This window comes from Amyelois transitella, chromosome W, assembly GCF_032362555.1.
Source record: "Amyelois transitella isolate CPQ chromosome W, ilAmyTran1.1, whole genome shotgun sequence".
In the NCBI taxonomy this organism is placed as follows: Eukaryota; Metazoa; Arthropoda; class Insecta; order Lepidoptera; family Pyralidae; genus Amyelois; species Amyelois transitella.
The window spans coordinates 10841498-10865922 of NC_083536.1; the positions used below are offsets into that span (position 1 = coordinate 10841498).

The 24425-nt window shown below is 39.8% G+C and overlaps 3 protein-coding genes across 3 annotated transcripts; 1 reads left to right on the forward strand and 2 right to left on the reverse strand.

Moving 5' to 3' along the window:
• Positions 1–2394: 2394 nt before the first annotated feature.
• On the reverse strand, positions 2395–3330 carry LOC106136118 (uncharacterized). The gene has a single exon (XM_060954107.1). It carries the CDS (start codon positions 3328–3330, stop codon positions 2395–2397), a length of 936 nt encoding a protein of 311 aa, XP_060810090.1.
• A 10078-nt stretch (positions 3331–13408) lies between these two features.
• On the reverse strand, positions 13409–14284 carry LOC132904195 (uncharacterized). The gene has a single exon (XM_060954108.1). It carries the CDS (start codon positions 14282–14284, stop codon positions 13409–13411), a length of 876 nt encoding a protein of 291 aa, XP_060810091.1.
• Positions 14285–18674: 4390 nt separating this feature from the next.
• On the forward strand, positions 18675–22142 carry LOC132904196 (uncharacterized). The gene is made up of 3 exons (XM_060954110.1): positions 18675–18774; positions 20347–20558; positions 21279–22142. Exons 1-3 carry the CDS (start codon positions 18675–18677, stop codon positions 22140–22142), a joined length of 1176 nt encoding a protein of 391 aa, XP_060810093.1.
• Positions 22143–24425: the final 2283 nt, after the last annotated feature.

Sequence of the window (24425 nt, forward strand, 5' to 3'; positions counted from 1 at the left end):
TTTATGTAAATGAGAAAAAGCGTCGGACCAAGGACTGAACCTTGTGGGATTCCAAAAACAATATCGGCCTCTTCACTAATGATACCATCCACTTTAACCATTTGTTTACGTTCACTAAGGTAGCTTTTGAACAAATCCAAAGCAGCGCCTCTTATGCCTATGCTTTCAAGCCTCCTCACAAGAATTGGAATAGAGACGGTGTCGAAAGCTTTTTTCAGATCCAAGAAAACAGAGGTACATTTATTGCCTTTATCAACATGTTCAACTATAAAAGTAGTTAAAGCAGCTACCGCGTCCTCCGTCGATATCTTAGATCTAAAACCAAATTGAGATTTCGATATTAACAGAAACTTGTTCAGATAACTAATTAATCGCGAATTTAATAATTTCTCCAATATTTTGGAAAGGACAGATAAAATCGATATAGGCCTGTAATTATTCACATCGTCTCTAGTCCCACCCTTGTGAATTGGTGTGATTACAGCTTTTTTAAGCTCCTGAGGAAATACACCTAGGCTGAAACATAAGTTAACTAGGTGGGTAATTACAGGAACTAGTATGTGGTTTGCCATTTTAAGAAATATTGTTGGGATTTTATCTACTCCCGGCGAACTGTCAGTTTTTAAGCCCATTAAGACAGAATAGACCTCCTCGTGATCAGTTTCCAAGAGCACAAACGATGAGGCACTATTTCTGGTGGGGGGAGAAGTTATATTTGGAGGTGATTTATATAGATTGCCGTTAGGTAAGGAATTTTTAGAAAGAATGTCTTCAGCCAGAGACCTTCCGACATTTGCAAAGTAGTCGTTGACAGCGTTAGCAGATTCTTTCGGATTAGATTTTAAATTTGATAAGTCTGAGTTAGGTGATTTAGATGCTTTTCGGTTTGTAATTTCATTCATAGTATTCCATATTTTCTTTGGATTATTTTTAGCTCTTTCCAATTGTTGCTTATGATATTTAAATTTTAGCTTTTTGATTAAGTTATTGCAGTAATTGCGATATCTTCGATAGGTTATTTTAAGTATTTCATTATTCGGATCCGATTTAACTTTTCGTTGTAGTGCGTTTCTGTTCCGTATACATCTCAGAATTCCTAAGGTGATCCATGGTTTAATAACTCTATTTTTATTGGTAATTGTTGCAGAAGTAGTATTTTCAGATAGACACTTTTGGATGATATTTATTAATTTTGTTGTAATTATATTAGGATCTTTACAAAGTAAAAATTCATTAAAGTCATAGCTCTCTAGACAGGTAAGCGCCTGCTCATAATTAATTGTAGTTTTAATATTAGTTGTTTTGTTTTTATTTTTGTTTAATATATTAAGTAACTTTAGAAAAACCATTCGGTGATCTGTAATTGTTGAATCCAACACAGCAATGTGAGGTTGTGAGTTGTAATTATTTAACTTTAAAATAAAATGGTCCAAGTAAGATCCGTCTCTCGTTGGAAAATAATGCCCTGGAATAAGTCCGTGCATTGCCAACATATTTAAATAATGTAGCCTGTTTGACCTCTCGTACGGATTTTCATTGGTCTTACAAATAATGTTTATATTAATATCTCCTGAAATTATAATATTTGAGCATGACTTAATGACTTCTAAATGATTATTAAGAGATGTTATAAACTTATCGGCATTAATATTAGAAGGTGATCGATATATCGCGAGAATAGTATAATTTTGTATGGTGATTTGCAGACAAGACGCATGATCAAGTATTATTTCTTTAACATTTGTTTTATGACAATTTTTAATGTATGCTACAACCCCGTCGTTTTGATTTAATAATTTTTTTGTACTATAAGAGGAATAATTTGGAATGGGCACAATAGTCCTATTTTGATTTAGTCTACATTCGGTCAAAAGTAAAAGATCAATTTCAAAATTAAAGTTGGTAAGAGAAAGTTGGAGGTCGTCAATATTTCTATATACGGTGCGTATGTTTTGAGTGATTAAAGTTAAATCAGATGCTTGGGAATGGGTATATTTTGCAAAATCTTCGAACTGACTTTCAATTGAATAAGCAACTTTGAAAGAATCTATTTCATGTATTGTTTCGAGTGAGTTATCCATAGTTTATTGAGGGGTTTATATTAGTTGTAGTTAAATAATTGTTGTTTATTTTACTTTTATGTTGATCATATAACTTCACTGTGTGGTTTGTAAGAAAAAGAGATGGAATATTTATATTATAATGTGTGTTTATAGTAATTATCTTTTTAAGGTTGTATAATAGTGTCCTAATATGATAGTCCTTACATATTGTATTGTTAAATGAAGAAGCCGTAATTTTTGTTTCTAGCATAATATATTTATTATGGTGATTAATGTAAAATGTGTAATTTTTCGAAAAAAGCAGAACGAAAACGTGAGTACTTAGAGCTAGTCAGGATGTCTGTATGAGACTTTGTACCTGTAATTCCGATTTAATAGTTATGATTGGCGAAACGTCGTCCTTCCTGATGTAGACCTTCCCGTAGGCTGTCCAGCAGTATTTATAATTACTAGATTTTGCCAAATCACGGGCTAGGAAATAAAGTCGTGATCCACGGGCTGTCAGTTGTTCTGAGACGAATACTGGTGCTTCCTCGTTTTTTAAGAGTCCCAAATGTTTAGCTCGAAGTTTGTCCCTATGACGGATATTATAAGTTTTACATGCCTTGAGTACTGATGTTTTCAGGAGCGAGGAACAAGTCTCCACGATAATAGGAGAGTTGGTCTGGTTAATTTTCTTACTCTTTATCCTATATATATCACTTATGTCTTTTTTATTCATTTCACAGCCAATTGTTTTAGATAGGGACAGTGTCATATTGATTAAATCTTCTTTCGTTTCTTTCTCCTGATTGGGTACGTTTTTTATTTCCAGATTTGTTTTCCTATTTGAAAGCTGTAAATCCTCTATTTTCTCTTCTAAAAGTACTATGTATTCTCTATCCTTCTTGGCTTGAGACTTTAATGATTCTATTGTATTTTTTAGTTCTCTATTTTGTTCCGTAAGGAAAGTAATTGAACTTTCAATATTAGCGTTTGTTTGTTTTATTTCTAAAAGAGCAGGGGAAATCTTTTTGAGTTCTTTTTCTTGTTCGGTGAGGAGTGATTTAACCATTGTTGTCATTGACTTTATCATGTCTTCCTTAAAAGTTGATAGTACAAACTCATGCTGATCATCGTCCCTTCTCCGTTTGAAACGTTGGAAAACAAAACTAGGCGACGGCGGACTAATGGAAGTGTTTGTTTCCGCCGCATTTAAGGTGGTGTCAGATGCTGATCGATTCAATACACTTGACGTGGGCGCCGTGGCAATAGTATTAAGTTCCATAATTACCCAATAACAAAAGAGTGCAAACAACAAACAGGTCGTAGCGGCAACGTTGTAGAACAGTTAGCACTCGTAGTTCGTAGCCGGCTCGCACAGGGGAATCGGGTGGCGGGCGGTGGTGATGTCGTAGCTTCGTAGCGCTGGTAAACGGTCAGCTACGACGTGAGTGGGGCGCGGTGCTGGAGCGAGACGAAGAATATGATGTCCTTTTTTCGCGTCGCTGTGGCGTTCCGTGACCTTTGGCCGTCGCTGCTCGGCTATTTTATTTAATTTTAGTATCGGAAATGTACTCGTTATTTATAATGTGATTTCGTTCTAATGTAATTCTGATAGAAATTAAATTCGCGTGTACACTTATGGAGCACAATAAACTGAACCGCGTAGCACGTCTGCTTACAAAGAGATCTCGGACGAAAGAGCTAAACCAAGCTTTAGTAGAACTTGGAATGCCAGCACCACAAAGAAATGCTTTCAGTGTGTTAAACTACGAAATTACAAAGGAAAAAGCTACAACATCAATGAACTGCTTGAATACATTGCTCACAACAAACCACTCCTCAATGACAATCAAAAAAAAGTTTACAACGTTATAATGGACCGGATAATTAACAACACTGGTGGAATTATTTATTTGGACGCACCAGGAGGCACCGGTAAAACGTTTCTACTAAATCTAATACTGGCAGAAATACGTGTTAAAAAACACATCGCACTGGCACTAGCATCATCCGGCATTGCTGCCACACTTATGGAAGGAGGACGAACTGCCCATTCTGCTTTACAACTACCGTTGAATATAGCAGAACAACAATTCCCGGTATGTAAAATCTCAGGAAAATCTGGACGGGGTCAATGTCTAAAACAAGCTAAAGTTATCTTATGGGATGAATGCACCATGGCCCATAAAAAATCACTTGAAGCAATGGACAGAACATTACAAGAATTGCGACAAAACTCTGAAATAATGGGAGGAGCTCTACTCATACTGTCGGGAGATTTTCGACAAACACTTCCAGTTATTCCCAAGTTAACACCAGCAGACCAAATCAATGCATGCTTAAAAAAGTCACATCTCTGGTCACAAGTACAAATACTGCAATTAACAAAAAACATGAGAGTTGAATTATCAAAAGATAAAACAACAGCCCATTTTCTAAAATACTTTTACAAATAGGTGAAGATACATATCCTACTAACCAAACGACCGGCCTCATTGAACTCAATAGTGATTTCTGTAACATAGCCACTACTGAAAACGATCTAATTGACAAAATTTATCCAAATATTGTTCAAAACTATACCAACGTAGAGTGGTTATTTCAAAGAGCAATTTTGGCCACTAAAAATAATGTTGTTGACGATATCAATTTCAATATTCTAAAGAAAATACCTGGTGAAGAGAGAATATATAAATCGATGGGCACGATGGTATCCAGTGAGGAAAGTGTCAACTTCCCTACAGAATTTCTGAACTCTTTACAAGTACCAGGAATGCCATTACACTGCCTTCGTCTCAAAATTGGATCTCCAATCATACTACTTAGAAATCTCAGCTCTCCAAATCTATGTAATGGAACGAGAATGATCGTAAAACAGCTATCGAATAATATTATTGAAGCTGAACTTATTTCTGGAAAGAACAAAGGACAAACAGTATTTATACCTAGAATACCACTGATCTCTTCTGAATTGCCATTTCAATTTAAAAGACTGCAATTTCCAATTAAATTAGCTTTTAGTTTTACAATTAACAAAGCGCAAGGACAAACTTTAAAATATTGTGGCATTAACCTCAAAGAACCCTGCTTCTCTCACGGTCAGCTATATGTAGCTTGCTCAAGGGTAGGAAATCCGAAAAATCTATATATATATACTCCAGACAATAAAATGAAAAATGTTGTTTATAAGCAAATAGTGTAAACAATGAGCGAATGTTTTCAATAATTTTTTTTACTATAGCGTCAAAGTTTATTTTTTTATTTCACCTACCGTGTAATCTTATATCAACTCCCGGGCGAAGCCGGGTATTATAGCTAGTTAATTTATAAACACGTATATATTGTATCTCAACTTGATTATGGATAATACAATTGATGCAAATGGTCTCTCAATATACTATCAGAACTGTGGCGGATTTCGCACTAAATTATACACATTATATATGAATATTCTATCAAACACGTATGACATTATAATTCTAACTGAAACTTGGTTGGTGCCCGACATCAACAACAACGAATTTATAGACCCTCGCTATATTGTATTCAGAATAGACCGCGACCGTGTCGCTACTGGTAAGCTTGATGGTGGTGGAGTGCTTGTAGCTGTATTGCGCACCCTTAGACCCTCACTAGTCTACTCATCCGATTTACACCCATCTCATTCAAGCAGAATTGAGAACATTGTTGTAGAAATATCCAGTTTAGATAGCGCCAAGAGACATTTGTTTAGCGCTGCTTATATCCCACCTCAAACTCCCGCCTACATGTACGAAAATCACTTTGAAACATTAGAACAAATGTTGGTATCTGAAAGTGTTGAGAGCTATTTTATTGTTGGGGACTATAACTTACCCGAAATTCAATGGATTCTTTCTACAACAACAAATCCTGTTACTTTAGATCCTGTGGGATCCTCAGCTAAACAGTCCATACTTGTAAACTTCATGTCAGTGCTTGATATATCGCAATACAACGGATTTGTGAATGACTTGGGACGAATTTTGGATTTATTTATGTCAAATGCACCCTCAATCATACAAAATGCTAGTCCACTTTTGCCACCCAACTCTCATCACCCTCCTTTTGTTGCTTATGCTACTGCTCGACACTCTGTGCATTCTATGAAAAGACGTTCTATTACTAAATATAATTTCTACAAGGCAGATTATGATGGTATTGACTTGGAGATTGAAAACACTAACTGGTATAAACTGCTCAACCACCTTCCATCAGAAGACGCAATTGAGGTTTTTATAAATGCTTTAGATAGTATAATCAAACCACACACTCCGTTAGCTAGTACTAGACGCTCTTCTTATCCAGTCTGGTTTTCTAATTCTTTGATCAAAATATGTAAAAATAAAGAAAAAGCGTGGATCAAATGGAAAAAATATAAAAACCAATTTGACTATGAAGCCTTTTCGCAATACAGAAAAGAATTTAGGATACTCTGTGAACAATACTACGAAAAATATATGAACTCGGTAGAGGATAGTATCACTCAAAATGTCAAACATTTTTGGACATACGTATCAAATCGCAAAGCTACATCCAATATACCATCTACAATGCAATACCATAATATGAAGTCTAATAATCCAGAAACTGTTTGTGGCATGTTCTCAGATTTTTTCCAGTCTGTATTTGAACCTCCGTCACCAACACTAAGTCACTGGCAGCCTCCGATAGATCATAGTAGTGATGATACACATATAACTGACATTCATTTCTCTGAAGCAGATATTTTAAAAGAATTATCATTATTGGATGTCTCCAAGGGCCCTGGCCCAGATGGACTTTCACCTTTGTTTTTCAAAAAAACTGCAAAAAGTATATGCAGACCTCTCTTTCTAATTTATAATAAATGCTTAAAAGAGGGAGTATTCCCCGAAATATGGAAACGAGCCAATATCACTCCAATTCATAAAGGTGGTTCTAAGCACGACTGTGAGAACTACAGACAAATCTCAATTCTGTGCACACTAGCAAAGCTTTTTGAGCGTCTAGTTCAAAATTTAGTCTATCTTATTTTACACAAAGCTTTAATTCCTCAACAACATGGATTCGTTAAACATCGATCTACGGTTTCCAACATGATTATTTTCGCTAACGACTTATTTCAGAATATGGATCGTGGCATACAAGTGAACGCGGTCTATACTGATAAAAAAAAAGGCTTTTGATAAAGTGGATCACGAATTACTTTTAAATAAAATTGCCTTTAATGGTATTCGTGGAAATTTATTGCGATGGTTTGCATCTTATATTTCAAATAGATCACAGAGAGTCATTGTCAATGGATTTCAATCAAACAGTGTTTCCATTACATCAGGAGTCCCCCAGGGATCCATTTTGGGTCCACTGCTATTCATAATTTTCATAAATGATATAAAACAATTGTTAGCATTAGTTTAGATTCCTGCACTAGATGGCGCTGTGCCGTATAAGAACTCGCTATGGTTGTTCGCTGTTAAAGCTATAAAACAAAAATGGTTTTTGTATAAAGTAAAGGGATTCGCCAGTCGCTCTTCGTGACAACACCGAGCACGAGCTTTACTGAAGTTTTCGCACCGTCGGGGGGAACTTGTTCACAACGCGCCCCCCAACACCCCGCAAGTATTATTGCGTAGGAGGGGATAGCTCCCGGCGAAAACCTCTGCCAGGACTGCGGGACTGATTTGCTCGCACCCCGCGCCCGCCCAACTAGCCGCCCGCCCGCCCAACCAGGCGCCCGCCCAAGCAGCCGCCCGCCCGCCCAGGGGCCCGCCCAGGCGTCCGCCCAGACGTCCGCCCAACGCACGCCGCCCTCGCTGGACGCTCCCGCGGTGTCATTCACCCGGGTAGCGGCAAGCGCCGGAGCTCCCTTGCCACAACGGAAGGGGGCACAACGGGGAGCGGTGCCCCACGACCCGCCCACCACCTCAGCACCCGCTGCCTCCACTTCGACCACAGCTGCGGCCTCCTCCGCGACTGCAGCCCTCGCAGCCAACACCACCGTCACCGCCACCGCCGCCGCCGCCGCCGCCTCAGCCGCCCCGCCGACGGCATAAGCGCCCTGGGAGCCGCGCTACCCGCGGATCTGCGTGGACCACCTGCCCAACTGGGTGGTCCACTTTAGAGAAATAAGCCGGCTGCTGGGACGCTCGCCGGCCGCCGTCGCGCGCGGAAGAGGCGTGCACTTTACCCCGAAAGACGGCAACGAGTACCGAATCGTCCAGCGATACATAAACACGCTGGACGTGCAGTGGCACTCATACTCGTTGCCGTCGGACCGCCCCCTAAAGGTCATCCGCGGGCTGCCGCCCGACACGGAGGAGGCAGCACTTAAAGAAGACCTTGAAGGAAAAGGATTCTCCGTGGAAGCCATTAAAGCCATCCGGGGCAGGGAAGATCGCCCCGAATGTGTCTTCTTCACCCTCCTGGCTAGAACACCAAATTGCCAGGAGGTCTTCGCTATCAAGGAGCTCCTACATTGGCCGACCCTGAAGGTAGAGGCGTGGAGGGAAAAACAAGGACCCGCCCAGTGCCACCGGTGCTAGTTGTTCCGACACTCGTCGGTCAATTGCCACCGGTCAACAGTCTGCGTGCGCTGCGGTGGGCCCCACAAGGCCACAGACTGTGAGCGACCTCTGGACCAGCCTGCCACCTGCGCCAACTGCGGTGGACCGCACCCGGCCAATCATTCTTCCTGCCCGGTGTTGCGGCGCGAGGCCAGGAATAGGCGAGCTGGCCCGGTTGCTCGCAGCGGAACCGCCCCCACGCCTCAGAACACCACGACCGAGGCAGCGGAGGCCTTCTTCTCTCCGCCGTCTTCTTTCTCTTCTTCTTCGGGAGCAGAGCTCCCGAAGAAGAAGAGAAAGAAGAAGAAGAACGCCGCCGCCGTGAGCTCTGCCCCCGTGGCGGAGGAAGAAGCGGCTGCATCTGTGCCGACTCCCCCGGCACCGCAACCCGTTCCCGCGCCTGCCTGCGCCGATCCCACCGGAGCATTTCTACGCGCTGGTGCAGTCGGTGCAGCAGATGCAGGCACTGCTGGCCGCCCTCGTCCCCGCGGCCCCCCTCAGAGGCGTACCCACCCCTAACCTCTAATTATGGATGGTACGTCTCTGAGGATTGTATATTGGAACGCGGAATCGCTCCGGAGGAAGAAACACTTGCTGGCCAACTTCCTCCGGGAGCAGCGCATCGATGTTCTCCTCGTCAGCGAGACTCACCTGCGGGATGACCAAAAGTTTGGCATCCCCAATTACATCGCCTACCGGAAGGACGAGAAGAGCCCGGTCAGTGGACATGCCTACCGGGGACTTGCAGTGTTGGTGAAGCGCAACATCATTCACCATGTGGAGTTCCAGACGATGTACGCCCTCGGCGTGCTCGTCAGCGTTGCCGGCCGCGAGCTGCGGCTGTTTGCCACGTACATACCGCCAGGGGCCAAGCTCGACAACAACGAGCTTTGGTCCCTCATGAACACCACCACGCCAACGCTTGTGGCTGGCGACTTCAACGCCAAGCACACAGCCTGGAACTCCACGAGGGTCAACCAAAGCGGAAGACGCCTTCTTCAGGCCGCTGTGGACCACGACTTCGAGCTGTTGGGGCCCGACGAACCCACCCACACCGACACGATGGGAGGCTCCGACATCATCGACATCGTAGCCCACAGAGGGCTGACCGCGCTGCCAACACTGCACGTCTACCCGGACCTGCCGTCAGATCACCGGCCGGTTCTTCTCATCCTCCGGGACCTTCCGGCGAGGGTCACGCTGCCGAGGAGAACATCCAAGATAAACTAATAATAATAAATTCGTTTAATAATAAATTCGTTTATTCAGTAAATACACGTTTACAATGCATGTCGTTGAGGCCTTCTAGTAGGCATAGCAATACCTGTGTCAGAACACCTCGCTCTTCCATAACATAAAAATAATAATAATGTGTTTTACTGATACAATGCAAGAGTATATATCTAAACTAAATTATAGGGTAATAACAAAATAAAATGTTTTTGTGTGTGTTTTTGTACGTGTCTGTTTATGAATGTCTTGTTGTACTGCTTTTAATTTAAACGATGAAAGAGGTTCTCAACCTCATCATATGTAAGTTTCTTGAGCCAGTCTGTCAACATGATTTTACATTCTTGTTTTGATTTAAAGTATATTGGTATTTTTCTATTAACAATATTATAAAGATAAGCACTTTGTGAGTTATATTGTCTTCTTGCTGTAGTTGTTTTAGTTATACTTGTAGGTAAATTAGGTTTTTTTCTTCTAGTAGTTGCGACATTAGGGTCAATCACTAGGGAGTTATGTAGTTTTAATATCGTGAGTAGTATATACAATTTTCGAATCGATAAAAGTTCGCATTCTTGGTATAATACATTCGTAGGAAAACGGAATTCTTTAAAAAATGCAGTCTTCAACAGAGCACGCTGCGTTCTTTCGAGTTGTAAGAGCTTAGTTTTAGTCGCGCCTCCCCATACGGGAATGCAATACGTTATAACCGACTGAGCTAGTGCGATATATATTTGTTTCAGCAGGGCTTTGTTAGCTACAAATCTGAGTGTTTTAAAGATCCATATCAATTTTCTAATGCGATTATTGACAGCTTCTATGTGATCGTGCCACGACAGACGCTGATCTAGTACTACTCCCAGATACTTATATTTACTGACTTTTTCAATAACGGGACATCTGCAAGTAGTGGTGTTGTTGTTGTCACAGTTATGTATTTTTATAGTGTAGGAACTATCGGGTTGCGACCTGTTACTAAAGGAGAAACATATATAGTTCGTTTTTTGGGTATTAAGGGTCAGCAAGTTCTCATTTAACCACTTTCCAATCTTACGCATTCCCATTTCAGTATTCTGGCAAACGTCGTCCCAGTCAGTTCCAGAAAAAACAACTGCCGTGTCATCTGCATAGCAGAAGATTCTGCCACCTGTTTCCAATTTACATATATCATTTATGTAGATTAGAAACAGGGTGGGTCCGAGCACACTACCTTGCGGTACACCAAATGTTATATCATATTCTTGACTAATTTCTTGACCGATTTTAACTTTTTGGGTACGATTGGTAAGGTAGCTTCTGAACAGTTCAAGCGGTATGCCTCTTATTCCAATACGTTCCAGTTTCCGGATAAGAATGGGGACAGAGACCGTGTCAAAAGCCTTTTTCAGGTCGAGAAAGACAGTTAAACATTTGTTGCCTTTATCAATCTTCTCAGATATTAAGGTTGTTATGTCAGATACAGCATTTTCTGTGGATATGCCTCCTCTGAAGCCATACTGAGAATCAGAAAGTATGTTATATTTATTTAAATAATCAATTATGCGTTTATTTATAATTTTTTCTAGTATTTTCGATATAGCAGACAGAACTGAAATTGGCCTGTAATTACTGACACAATCTCTGTCTCCACTCTTATGTACTGGGGTTACGATAGACTTTTTTAAGATGTTAGGAAATATACCATTAATAAAGCATAGATTCACTAAATAAACAATAATTGGTATGATTTCATTTTTAGCTAATTTAAGAAAACGAGCTGAAATACCGTCCCAGCCAGGGGCACTGTTAGATTTTAAATTTACAAGTATATCATGAACCTCCTCTGGGTCGGTTTCCAATAGAACAAATGAATTAAGTTGGGTATTGGGAGCTTTAAGACCCTCACTGGAATCTGCATTATTCTTGGATATTATGTCCTCCGCAAGCGATTGACCAATTTTTACGAAGTAGTTATTTACGTAATTTATAGATTCTTCCGTAGTAGTCTTTACTTCTAATAACTTTAGATTATCTGTTTTGGTTTCTTTAGTATACGTTATATTCTTTATGTTGTCCCAAAGAGATTTTTTATCTTTATATGAATTTGCCAAGAGTTCTCTTTCATATTTACGTTTTAAGCTTCTAAGTAGTTTTGTACAATAATTACGATATCTTTTATAAGTAATAATTAAAATTTCATTACACGGATCATTTTTAAGTTTACTTTGTAATTTATTACGATTTCTTATGCATTTGAGTATTCCAGGAGTGACCCAGGGTTTTATATTTCTATTTCTTTTAGGTATATTTTGGATGGTAGTATTTTCTTTCAGGGCCTCTTGTATTTTTTGAACCAATTGTTGAACAAGGTGATTAGGATCATCTAGAAGAAGTAAGTGGTTTAAGTTTTTATCCAACAATGATTGCAAAGCTTTTTTGTAGTCAGTTACAGTTTTTGTTTTTATACGAGGTCTAATGATTTTAGTTTTAGAAAGACTAAGAAAAATTAGAGAATGATCTGTTACTGAAGTATTAAGAACCGCAATATGTGCACTAGTTTTGGTTTTATTAAGTTTTATCATTACGTGATCTAGGCAGGAACCTAATCTCGTAGGAAAAGTATGTCCTGTCATGAGTCCATGTGTAGACAGCATAGATAAATAGTTGAGCCTATTACTCATTTCCTGAGGTCGTTCGTCTTGTTTAGGTATAATATTAATGTTTATATCGCCAGTCAGAATAGTACACTTGCTGGTTTTTATAGAATCTAAGTGATTATTTAAAGAATTCAGGAAAAGCTCCGCATTTGTATTAGAAGGAGATCTATATATGCCTAGTATAATAGTATTATAATTTACTTTGACTTCCAAACACGATGCTTGACAAAGTTTAATTTCTCTTACGCTGGTATGTATGTTGTTAGTCACATAAGCGACTACACCATCGTTTTTATTTAAATGATTAGTCGTTTGGTACCCTGTGTAATTTGGAATTATTGGTAAAGGTTTTTTCGGGTTTAGTTGACATTCAGTTAATATTAATACATCTGGAGAAAAATTTAAGCCCGACAGAGTCACCTGTAAGTCATCCAAGTTGTTATAGACACTCCTTATATTTTGTGAGAAAATTTTTAAGTCATTTTTATTTACATTTATGTGTTTTGACAAGTCTTCAGAATTGCAGTTATAAGATTGTGCTATTTTAATGTCGTCTATTTCATTCAAAGTATTTAGAGAACTATCCATACTTTAATGTTAAGTAAGTGCTTGTCAGTATAACCAAACTTATATATGTGAGAACTACTTTAGACAAGTGAAATGTGGTGAAATTTTTAATAAGGTTATTATTAAATTTTAAGGGACATGTGTAGTGGCAGTACCATATCTGAGTGAACAGTGAATATAAGTTTACAGTAAAGCTACAGTGAATAATATGAATATCAATGTTGAAATTTGGACTATATATATGATGCAATTTTAGTGTTGTATATACTACATTATTTAGTACACAAACAAAGAAACCAGTTAGTAAAGACATAAATGACATAAGACATATGATTATTTTCAGAAAAGTATATAAAGACGAAGCTAGTCAGGATCCCTGCAGCAAATGTTGAACCTGGTCTTCTGATGATATTAATACGATAGGTGAATTATCATCCTTTCGTACGTAGATTTTTCCATATGCCGTCCAGCAATACCTGTAGTTCTTTGTCTTCACCAAATCACGGGCAAGGAAATGTAGTCTAGAACCTTTAGGTGTCAGGTTTTCAGATAGAAAGATGGGCGTGTCTTCCTTCTTCCGCATCCCAAGGTGTTTGGCGCATAATTTTGTCTTATTTTTGATATTAAATGTTTTACATGTCTTCATAAAATCTAGTTTTAGTAGTGTAGAAGTTGTTTCAACAACTATCGGTGAGTTACTAGCTTCATTCTTGCTTTTCACCCTATATATATCACATATATCTCTTTTCTCAACCTTGCAATCAACAGTTTCAGCCAATGAAAGGACCATCTGAACTAAGTCGCTCTTAGTTTCTCCAGGAACCTTTGGCACATTTTTTATTCCAAAGTTTGCCTTTCTTTGGGTCATCTGAAAGTCTTCGATTTTGTTTTCTAAAATGGTTATGTAGTCCTTGTCTTTCCTTGTTTGTAATTCCAGCTGAGTTATCTTTTTCTTAAGTTCTTCATTTTGCGAAGTGAGGAAAGAAATGGAGCTCTCTATCTTGAGATTTGATTGTTGAATGTCACTTAACACCGGTTCTAAATTATTTATTTCTGTTTGCTGCTTTGCCATGAGAGAGGTGATGAGCTCTTTAACTTCCTCCTTGAAGCTAGATCTGCATATATCAGAGTCCTCGTCTGCCTCCCTTCTTCTCTTTTGACGGGAAAGAACAAAATCAGGCGATGGTTTCACTTGGGTTAAGTCTGATTCTGACAGTGTTTTATTCATGTGCTCATTCGACATGGTACCAGGGAGTAATGACCAGTAAAGATGTATTGAAAAGTTAACTATTGCAAGTCAAAAGACAGCTCACCCACCAAAATGTATCCACCTCACCGAACGTTGCAATACTAGGGTATACGAAAGTTGAAAGAGTTATTTGAATCTCAGCTAGTCAAATTCAAAATTCGCGGTGCGCATACGTAGCGGAATGGACCTCAGGTACCAGGCGAGCATAAAGTTGTTGCAATTACGCCACAGTCGCAGTAGTCAGTAAAAGACAGCAATAGTTGATTTTATTCAGCCGTAAGAGGTCTAGTTTACTTGGTGGTAATCGAGACTTTCATATAAGAATGCTTTCCGTCCAGCATAAGTTGATCATGGATCTGTTTAAAATGGTGGCAATCGAGACTTTCCTACAAAAACGCTTTCCGTCCAGTGTAACTTGACCTCTTAGTATAATGAATGAATGGGTGCGTATGCGGTAAATAGTCTCACCATAACAGTCCGTATTCTTCACTCACACAACGTAAGGTTGAAAGCAAACTCCTTCTGTCTTATGCACTCCTATTTTTCAATTTCATTTATTTGACCAAATTTAATATTTAACTATTTAAAAGCAAAACTAAAAAATAAATGAACAATAATTTAGACACGACTACTCAGTAACGAGATCCGGGGGGAAGAGGATAAACTGGAACGCCTATGAAGAGGCGATAGAGGGCGACAAGGCCAGTGTCGCCTTCAAGCGGGTCTCCACCAGCGAAGAGGTCGAGCTTGCGGCGAGTGCCATCACCCGCAGCATCCAGCACGCTCTCGACGCCGCACGGACACCCGTGCCGGCCACCGCCAAACCCGAGCCGCTCCCGGCGCACATCACCGCGCTGTTGGAGCGGAAGCGAAGAATGCGGAGGCTGTGGATGAGCACTCGCTGCCCAACTCTCAAAGCCGAACTCAACAAGCTGGTGGAGACCGTCAAGGACAGACTAGAGGAGCTCGCAGCCAGATCGTGGGAGAACCACCTCATATCGGTAGGCGGTGATATCCCCTCCGTTCACCGCCTCTGTCGGCAGTTGTCGGGCGTGCCACAACCCGTCCGGCCGCTGCTGGCAGTCGATGGCCTCCCACGGTTCAAGGCCGAAGACAGGGCTGAGATCTTCGCCGAACATCTGGAGCTTCAGTTCACGCCGAACCCGATCGTGGACCAGGCCCACCACGACAGCGTCGTCGAGCACCTTCGGGAGTACCTTGCGGAGCCAGTGCCGGAGCTTGAGGATGCGGTATTCTTCACTCCCGGCCAGGTCAAGAGGACCATCCTGAAGCTAAAGCCCAGGAAAGCCCCGGGCGCAGACAACGTCACGAACGAGACGCTTCGCCACCTACCGCCGGGATTCATCACGGCGGTGACGCGCCTCTTCAACGGCATTCTGCGCTCGGGCCACTACCTGACACATTGGAAGACCGGAAGGGTGATCCTCTTGCCCAAGCCGGGAAAGGACCTCCGCAAGCCTGAGAGCTACCGGCCCATCACGCTTCTCAGCGCCCTCTCGAAGGTGTTCGAAAAACTGCTGCTCGGCCTCATACTGCCGCACATCCCGCCGCGCGCCGAGCAGTTCGGGTTCCGGCCCGAACACTCCACGACGCTCCAGATCGCCAGACTCCTTGGCGAGATCTCAGTCGCTGCCAACGGCAAGGAGACCGTGGCTGTCGTGCTCCTCGACAATGAGAAGGCCTTCGACAGAGTATGGCACGAGGGGTTGCTGTACAAACTGTCGAAGAGCCCCCTGCCCAGAAGACTTATAAGGATTGTGGCCGCCTTCCTGAACGGGCGGAAGATCAGGGTGGCGGTCGAAGACGCCGTTTCTTCGGAGAAACCCGTCCGGGCTGGCGTTCCTCGGGGCAGCTGCTTAAGCCCGGCCTGCTACGCTGCGTACACCGACGACATCCCGGTCGCTGATGGAGCCAAGCTGGCTCTATACGCCGACGACGCGGCGTACTTCCCGAAGTCCATGAACGCGAAGCACGCCGCCAAGAAACTCCAGAAGGCACTAGACGCCCTGCCGGATTGGCTCCATAAGTGGAGACTGTCGGTGAACGTGGTGAAAACGCAGGCCATTATCTCCGGGAACGCCGCCCCACCGCCGCCGCTGAAGGTCTTCGGGAAGGACGTGGCGTGGCAGCCACACGTCACCTACCTCGGGGTCAAGATCGACCGTGGACTTCGCCTGAAGACCCACGTCGATTCAGTGGTACAAGCTGTGAAGATGGCCAGGGGAAGACTGCGTCCAGTCTTCTCCTCCAGCCTCCCGCCGATGACGAAGCTCGGGATCTACAAGACCTACGTTAGATCCCGCCTCACGTACGCAGCCCCGGCGTGGTACGCCTATGTCGCGGAGACAAACAGGCGACGTCTCCGTGCTCAAGAAAACCAATGTCTCCGCGACATCGTCGGGGCCCCACGGTACGTGAGGAACGCGACGATCCAGCGGGACCTTAAATGGGAGGGCCTGGACGCGTTCATCTCGCGTCTGGCCGGTGATATGTTCGGCAGGGCGGACAGGTCGGCGCGCCCGCACCTTGTGGGTATCGCGCCACTTCACGCTCGCCCGCCGGACCGAAGACACTGGCCATCGCCGAGAGAAGCCATCGTCACAGCGAACACCACTGCAGGCGCCGCACCCGCGGCACCCGTTAACCCCGTAGGAAGAGGAAGACCTCATTAGTGGCCGCCACGGCCACGCTCGTGACCTGCCTGCCGCTGCAGGCAGCGAAGACAGTCGCTGAAAAGGGCCACAAGCCCTGAACAGCTGCCCCACATTTCCGCCTAACGGCGGAAATGCAGGAAGACCCCACGACGAATAAAGTAAAGTACCCAATGTCCGACAGACCACCAATGATCGACACATAAAAAGTAAAGTAAAAAAATGATATACTAATGTTGTGTATTTGAACGTAAACGAAGCATAGGTTATAGACAAGGTTCATCAAGCTCTCATTGCAAGTGTCACTTTCTACATTCGGTTATTTTGATAAAAATGGTGGAGCTTAAAATATCGACCGGCAGAAGATTTTAACGGAAAGCCAGTTTTATTAGCGAAATCACTAAGGAAGTGAGTAAGGTTTATTGCTCATAACTTTTTTCGGTTTAAAGCTACCATTCTAAATTTTTAGGCTGGGTGCACGATTAATGGACCGTTAAATATTGGGTGTCCATAAATAGAACATGTCGATTACTAGATCTCGATTACTGGAACATGTCGAAAACCGGTTGTCGGTAACTGGATTTCTGCAGTCGAATATTAGGCCAAAAATACCATAAATCTATATTGGTATATCTTGTTTATTTTTTCATTTCTTCTTTAATATATTATGCAAAATACCCTAAAATTTTACTCAAAACTTCAAAATATGATAAAATAATAAAAATAATACAAATATTGTAAAAATACTAGAGTTCGTGCGTTAAAGTGTCGATGATTGGGGGTTTTACCGTAAGTTCGTAAAAATTCAGTGCAGTGTTTAAGTGACTCCCTCTATCGGTAAGTTGTGAACATTAGTGGTCCTAAACGAGCGGATTATCAGTGAAATAAATGTGAAGTGTTTTAGACTTAGAAAAATTTGAAGTTAAAAAACTTGTGAAATTTTAAAGTGTTTAGTTGTGGACTTAGTGTAAATCCGAAGAGAAAGACTTGTAATATTTTCGTGTTCTAATCCCTGGACTTAGAAAATTTGTAAAAATTTCGCATGTTGTTCAAACACTTAGAATATTCGCTTTCTTGTAAACTTGAAACTTATAACAATTTGAACAAACATTAATTTCTGTGAATGCTATAGAAACTAAAATAAATACAGTGTTTCTTTGTGAATAATATAACTGGTTACTGGTGTCAACTGTTTTATAATATTAATTCAACTGTTTAAAAATGGCTACTATTTTATCAGATATGTATGAAGATATATTAAAACTGCACACTAATTACAAGAAAACATCTGTGTCTCGTCATACATTAAGTTATTTAGAAACAAGAAAGGAATTATTGGAGCAGTATTGGATGAGTTATTCCAACGAACATCACTCTATTCTTAAAAATGCTGACATTAGTGCGGAAGGTAGGAAGTCAGCGAAAGAATTGTTTAGTAACACGCAAGAGATATATTTGGATTTTAAAACAGCTTTAAAGGAAGAAATAATGCTAAAATCTTCTTCACCCACACAAGCACCGACAAGTTCTGTAATATCAAACCCATAACATTAAATTCTATTATATCCAAAGTTTTTGAAGGTGCATTTCAAGTACAGGCATTAAAATTCTTTAACAAACATAAAATTTTGAGAGACGAGCAACACGGTTTTAGAAAAGGTAAGTCAATTACCTTGGCTGCTTTCAACCTTATTTCTCAAATTGTTGACAGCATGGATGATAAAAATGCAACTACAGTAGTATTTTTCGACATGACCCGTGCATTTGATCTAGTTTCTCATAACAGACTTCTAGAGAAACTGGAGAAGTATGGTATCAGAGGCCCAGCACTTAAGTGGATAACATCTTATCTAAGTGATCGATCAGAATGCGTAGAAATAGCCAATCTGAATGAAAATAGAGAAGTCAAATTAGTTAGGTCTTCATCCAAAATAAATAAATTTGGAGTACCACAAGGTAGTGTACTAGGTCCTCTATTATTTAACATTTATATAAACGACTTACCAGAAATAACCCCCCACCCTTGTATTTTATATGCTGACGACATTTCCATTATTATTAAATCCCCAAAGAATCCAAATGAAATTGACATAAAAAATACAATTGACAAAGTAAACGAATGGCTTGAAAACAATAATTTACAAATTAATTTAACGAAAACTAACATAATGCAATTTCATTTTTATCAATCCAAACGTAATAAAATTAGCTTAAATTATAATAACAATATTATTTCGGACGTAAACAAAACTACATTTTTAGGAATTGTGCTGGACAAACACTGTGACTGGAAGGCCCACATTGAACAGGTTTGTAAGAAATTAAATAGATTTGTGTATGTACTATATCGATTATCAAAAACATCAACTCAAAGCACAATGTTGTCGGCTTATCATGGATATGTCAGCTCTGTTCTTAGGTATGGTTTAATACTTTGGGGTAACTCTACAGAAGTAGACAAAGCTTTCATCGTGCAGAAAAAATGCATAAGAGCTATGTGTGGGGTAGCTCCATGGCACTCTTGTAAACCCTTATATCAGAAACTTGGTCTTCTTACTCTTCCCTGCTTGTATATTCTTGAATTGAGTAGGTTTGTCAAATTAACCCTGAATTATTTGTTAAAACTAGGGATATATACCTAAGAAATACTAGAAATCCAGACAGACTAGTTCTACCGAAACTTCCTCAAACAGCTCTATATTTGAAAAGCTGTTCTGAATCAAGACAAAGATTTCAGTGATATTCAGAAGCATCATTATCTGAGGTCCAGTTTAAAGGGAGAAGCTGAACAATTACTTCGCCATTTTGATGTCACAGCCGCTAATTATAGTAAAGCCTGGGAGACACTAGTTAACAGATACAGCAATAAGAGAATAATTGTTAATAATGTACTCAATCGCCTTCTTAATCAAAAGAAACTCACCTACGAATGTCCCAAAGGCTTAAAAGATTTGCTCGATACTACGAATGAGTGCATTAATAGTTTGAATAATTTAGAGATCGAAACGAGAAATTGGGATCCGATTGTTGTACATATTATTGTTTCCAAATTAGATTTAGAAACTCACAAAGCTTGGGAGCAATCACTGGGTGCTTCAACGGATTTACCAACTTTGAGTGAATTAAATAAATACTTAGAAGGACGATTCAGGGCTATAGAAATGGTACAAGTTACTCAGAAAAGAGACAGAAAAGATATTGCATCGTCACAAATACAAAAGACTAAGGCTGTCAAAACATTTTATACTGAAACAGAGACTGAATGTACCTATTGCAAAAATAATCACTATATTTGTCATTGCACTGATTTCACCACACTGACAGTTGAACAACGTAGAGATTTTGCTAAGAACAATAACCTGTGTTTCAATTGTTTGGTTAAAGGACACTCCATCAGAAATTGCAGGCAACGCACGACTTGTAGGACTTGTAACTACAAACATCATACGCTGTTACACAATGAGAATTTAATCACAAAAACTGCCATTGCTGATTCTCCAGACTCAGATAAAGAATCCTGTTCATCGGAGCCTGTCCAGATCACTAGTATGAAAGTATTTTCTCCTGAAAAACAAGTCCTGCTCGCTACAGCTCAAGTTGGTATTAAGAATAGAAATGAAACTCTCATTCATTTACGTGCCTTGGTGGACCAGGGCTCGCAAGCTACCTTTATAACGGAGTGTGCTGTTCAGTTCCTTAATCTAAAAAAGACACTACTTGAGACAAACATCACAGGCATAAGTAATCACGCTGTCAAATCACGCTATGTAGTTAATTTTGATATCTATTCACCACTCGATTCGAAATGGGTTACTAAAATTTGTGCTCATGTACTCACAAAATTGACGCCACTTATTCCCACACGAGAATTGGATATATCACAATGGTCAGAATTTAACACAATACCGCTCTCAGATACTCACATGCACAAACCGGGACCAATAGATCTTTTATTGGGTGCCGATATATATTCGGAGATTTTATTAGAAGGACTTAAGCAAAGCGGATCTTTGATTGCCCAAAATTCAAAACTTGGTTGGTTAGTATCTGGCACTGCACATTCACAAGCAAGTCCGTCCACACACACAATTGTGGTTTCGTCAGCTCTAGTTCAGATCGAGCATTTATTAAGAAAATTTTGGGAGACAGAAGAATATTTACCCCATGAGAAACCTTTGACTTTGGATGAAATCAAATGCGAAGAACACTATGCAAAAACTCACACCCGCACAAATGAAGGTAGATATATAGTAAGTCTGCCATTTAGAGAATCGTATGAAATAAGACTTGGTGATTCACGTAAAATTGCTCATCAGAGATTATTGCAGATGGAGAAACGATTCATACGTAAACCTGAATTCCAAAGGAAATATACCGACTTTATTGATGAATATCAAAATTTAGATCATATGGAAGATGTCAGTTCACAGGAGAAGATTACTCACAAACCCTATTATTTACCTCATCATGCAGTTGTCAATGAGTCTAGTTTGACAACTAAGTTAAGGGTCGTATTTGATGGATCGGCGAAACCTGAACATGGAACAGCACTTAATGATGAGCTGCTTATAGGACCAGCTCTACAACAAGACCTACGAGATTTAATTTTACGTTGGCGTACACACAAGATTTGTTTGATTGCTGACATTAAGCAGATGTACCGTCAGATTTTAATCTCTAACAATGATGTGGACTACCAACGCATTCTTTGGCGTCGTTTTCCATTAGAAGATGTCACTGAAAAGCGCCTACTAACAGTAACTTATGGTACCTCTTGTGCTCCTTTCCTAGCCATTCGCACGCTTAAACAATTAGCTTTAGATGAAAAGTCTGTTTATCCAGACTGTTTTGACATTATTAACAACGATTTTTACATGGATGATTTATTGACTGGTGCGAATGACGAGGAAACAGCAGTTTATTTACTAAGTAGAATTACTGAAGTTTTGGCTAAAGGACAGTTTTTAATGCATAAGTGGGCATCAAACAGCAGCATGATTTTGGCACAAATTCCAGATAAAGATAAAGTCGCAAATGAATGTATCGATATCACTATAGAAAATACTATTGAAGCATTAGGTATTAAATGGAACTCGCGGTTAGATGTCTTTGATGTCACAGATACAGTTAAACCTTTTACAAAGTGCTGTCTAATATCGCTAGAATCTTTGACCCCTTAGGATTTTTAAGTCCTATCATTATTATAGCAAAGATATTCTTGCAAAAACTTTGGCTTAGTGGTGTCAGTTGGACTGATGAACTTCCAAGTGATCTTGCATCAGAGTGGGCTCCTTATTATTTTAAATATTAAAAATAGAATATAGGATAATAATAGTTAGAGAAAATTTGTTTTTCTTATAAGTGCCAATATAGTAAATACGGATAAACGTTATTTAAGATATACAGTGCAGAAATTGACGAAAAGGTAAACAGACAAGTGAATCACTACTCATTACGAATATCTTGGTAAATTAAACAATTATCAATACCTCTCGTTCAAGAATTCAAATTCAAGCTTTTCCTGAAAAAACCCTGAAGAAAAGTGAGTTATTGCTTATTTTTTACCGAAAAATATAATTGTCCGTTACATTTACGAAATTTCAAATACGTGATCAGCTGATTGACACATTCCATCAAGATTTTATTAAAATACCACAAGATGTCGCTTAGTTGCAAAAAGTGTAAACAACAAATAATGAATAAACAACTACTGGTATGTTCAGCGTGTAAAGATGTTTATCACTTGGATTGTACGAGTGTTTCATTTCAACGTTTTCGGATAATGACATCAACACACAAGAAAGCGTTCAAATGTCATAGATGTTTGGAAAAAATTGTGTCGGAACCAAGCACAAGTAACTCACCATTTTCACATCAACTTGTCTCTCCTAAAACAGCAAAACACAGCACTTCACATGAAAAAGATAACGTAACGCAACGTAATAAATACAAGGCCAATGTTTCCACATCGAATTCTTTTGAAAACTTGTGCACTTTTTTAAAAGAATTTAATCTTTCTTAATAAATCTTTTTTAATAAATTATGAAGAATACTCTTCTTTAACATCAACACCAAATCACAACACAAATAGAAGCTACTCAGAATTACAATCATATCCAGCTATTATTGAGGAACTGATGAATAAAAATACAAGATTAGAAGAAAGACTTTTGATTGCGGAAAATGAAATCGCTAACCTAGTAACAGAAAATCAAGGCCTATTAAAGAAGATCTCGGAATACGAACTGAAGGTAAACAAACTGTCACATATATGTAAAACTACCCCCAAGTTACTCCAAATCAGGAAAAGTCGCAGGAACACGATGAATTGCCAGTACAAAATTCGATTTTAATCAGACAAGTGACAGTGACAGTCAGACTCGGGAAATCAAACATGGCAATATGGACATCAACGTCAATAAATCAAGCAATGAATTATTACGTGAACGAATTCATCTATCTAATACACCAGCAGATGGCACTACGGACGACAAACAATATTCTAAGCACAAAAACATATTCATAATTGGTGATGAACATCTCAAAGGATTATCAACAGATATTATTAAATCAAGGCTTGGAAAATGAAATGACTTCTATAAACCATCAGCATATATTATGTCAGGTGCATCTAGTACAGATTTGTTGGCATAATTTGTGAACAATTTTCGAAGCAAGTATCAACTAATGACATTATTATATTAGGTTTTGGCAATAACGACAATGACATGCATGTTTTACACTCTAACATTTGTATAGCTGTAAATTTTAAAAAAAAATGCTCTGTTATACTTGTACCTATACGACAGAAGATATATTTGAATGAAATGACATTGAATTATAATCTTAAATTATGGACTACACATTTTGACAATTGCACCTATTTTGACATCAATTATTATTTTAAAATCAATGTACATTCAGTCAGAAAAGTATCGGGAATGGATTATTTATTTATGGTTCCAAATTCAAATTTTAGTTTTTTTTTGTTGTTGTTAGATTGGCACAACTGTTTTCCATTTTGACGCGGAGTTTGAGTTGCATCTGTTGTTTACATTAAATACAGTGCTATTTTTAGTTATATCATATCTAGTGTGTATTGCTAATTTCATAATGGATAAAAACATCGAACAAAGAGTTTGTCTTAAATTTTGCATTGCCAATGGAATATCGTGTTCGGAGTCACTGAAAATGTTACAGAAGGCTTACGGTGAATCGACTTTATCAAAAACTCGTGCTTATGAGTCGTACAAAGCGTTCAAAAGCGGTCGAGATGTGATGGAAGATTTGCCTCGCTCTGGTAGGCCATCAACGTCTGCAACTGAAGTTAACATCGCAAAAGTGAAGGAAATAGTGACTGAAAATCCTCATTCAACTTTGAGAGAGATAGCCACCGAACTTTCTGTATCTCACGAGTCGATCCGTACCATTTTAACTAATAATTTGGGTATGAAACATGTTGC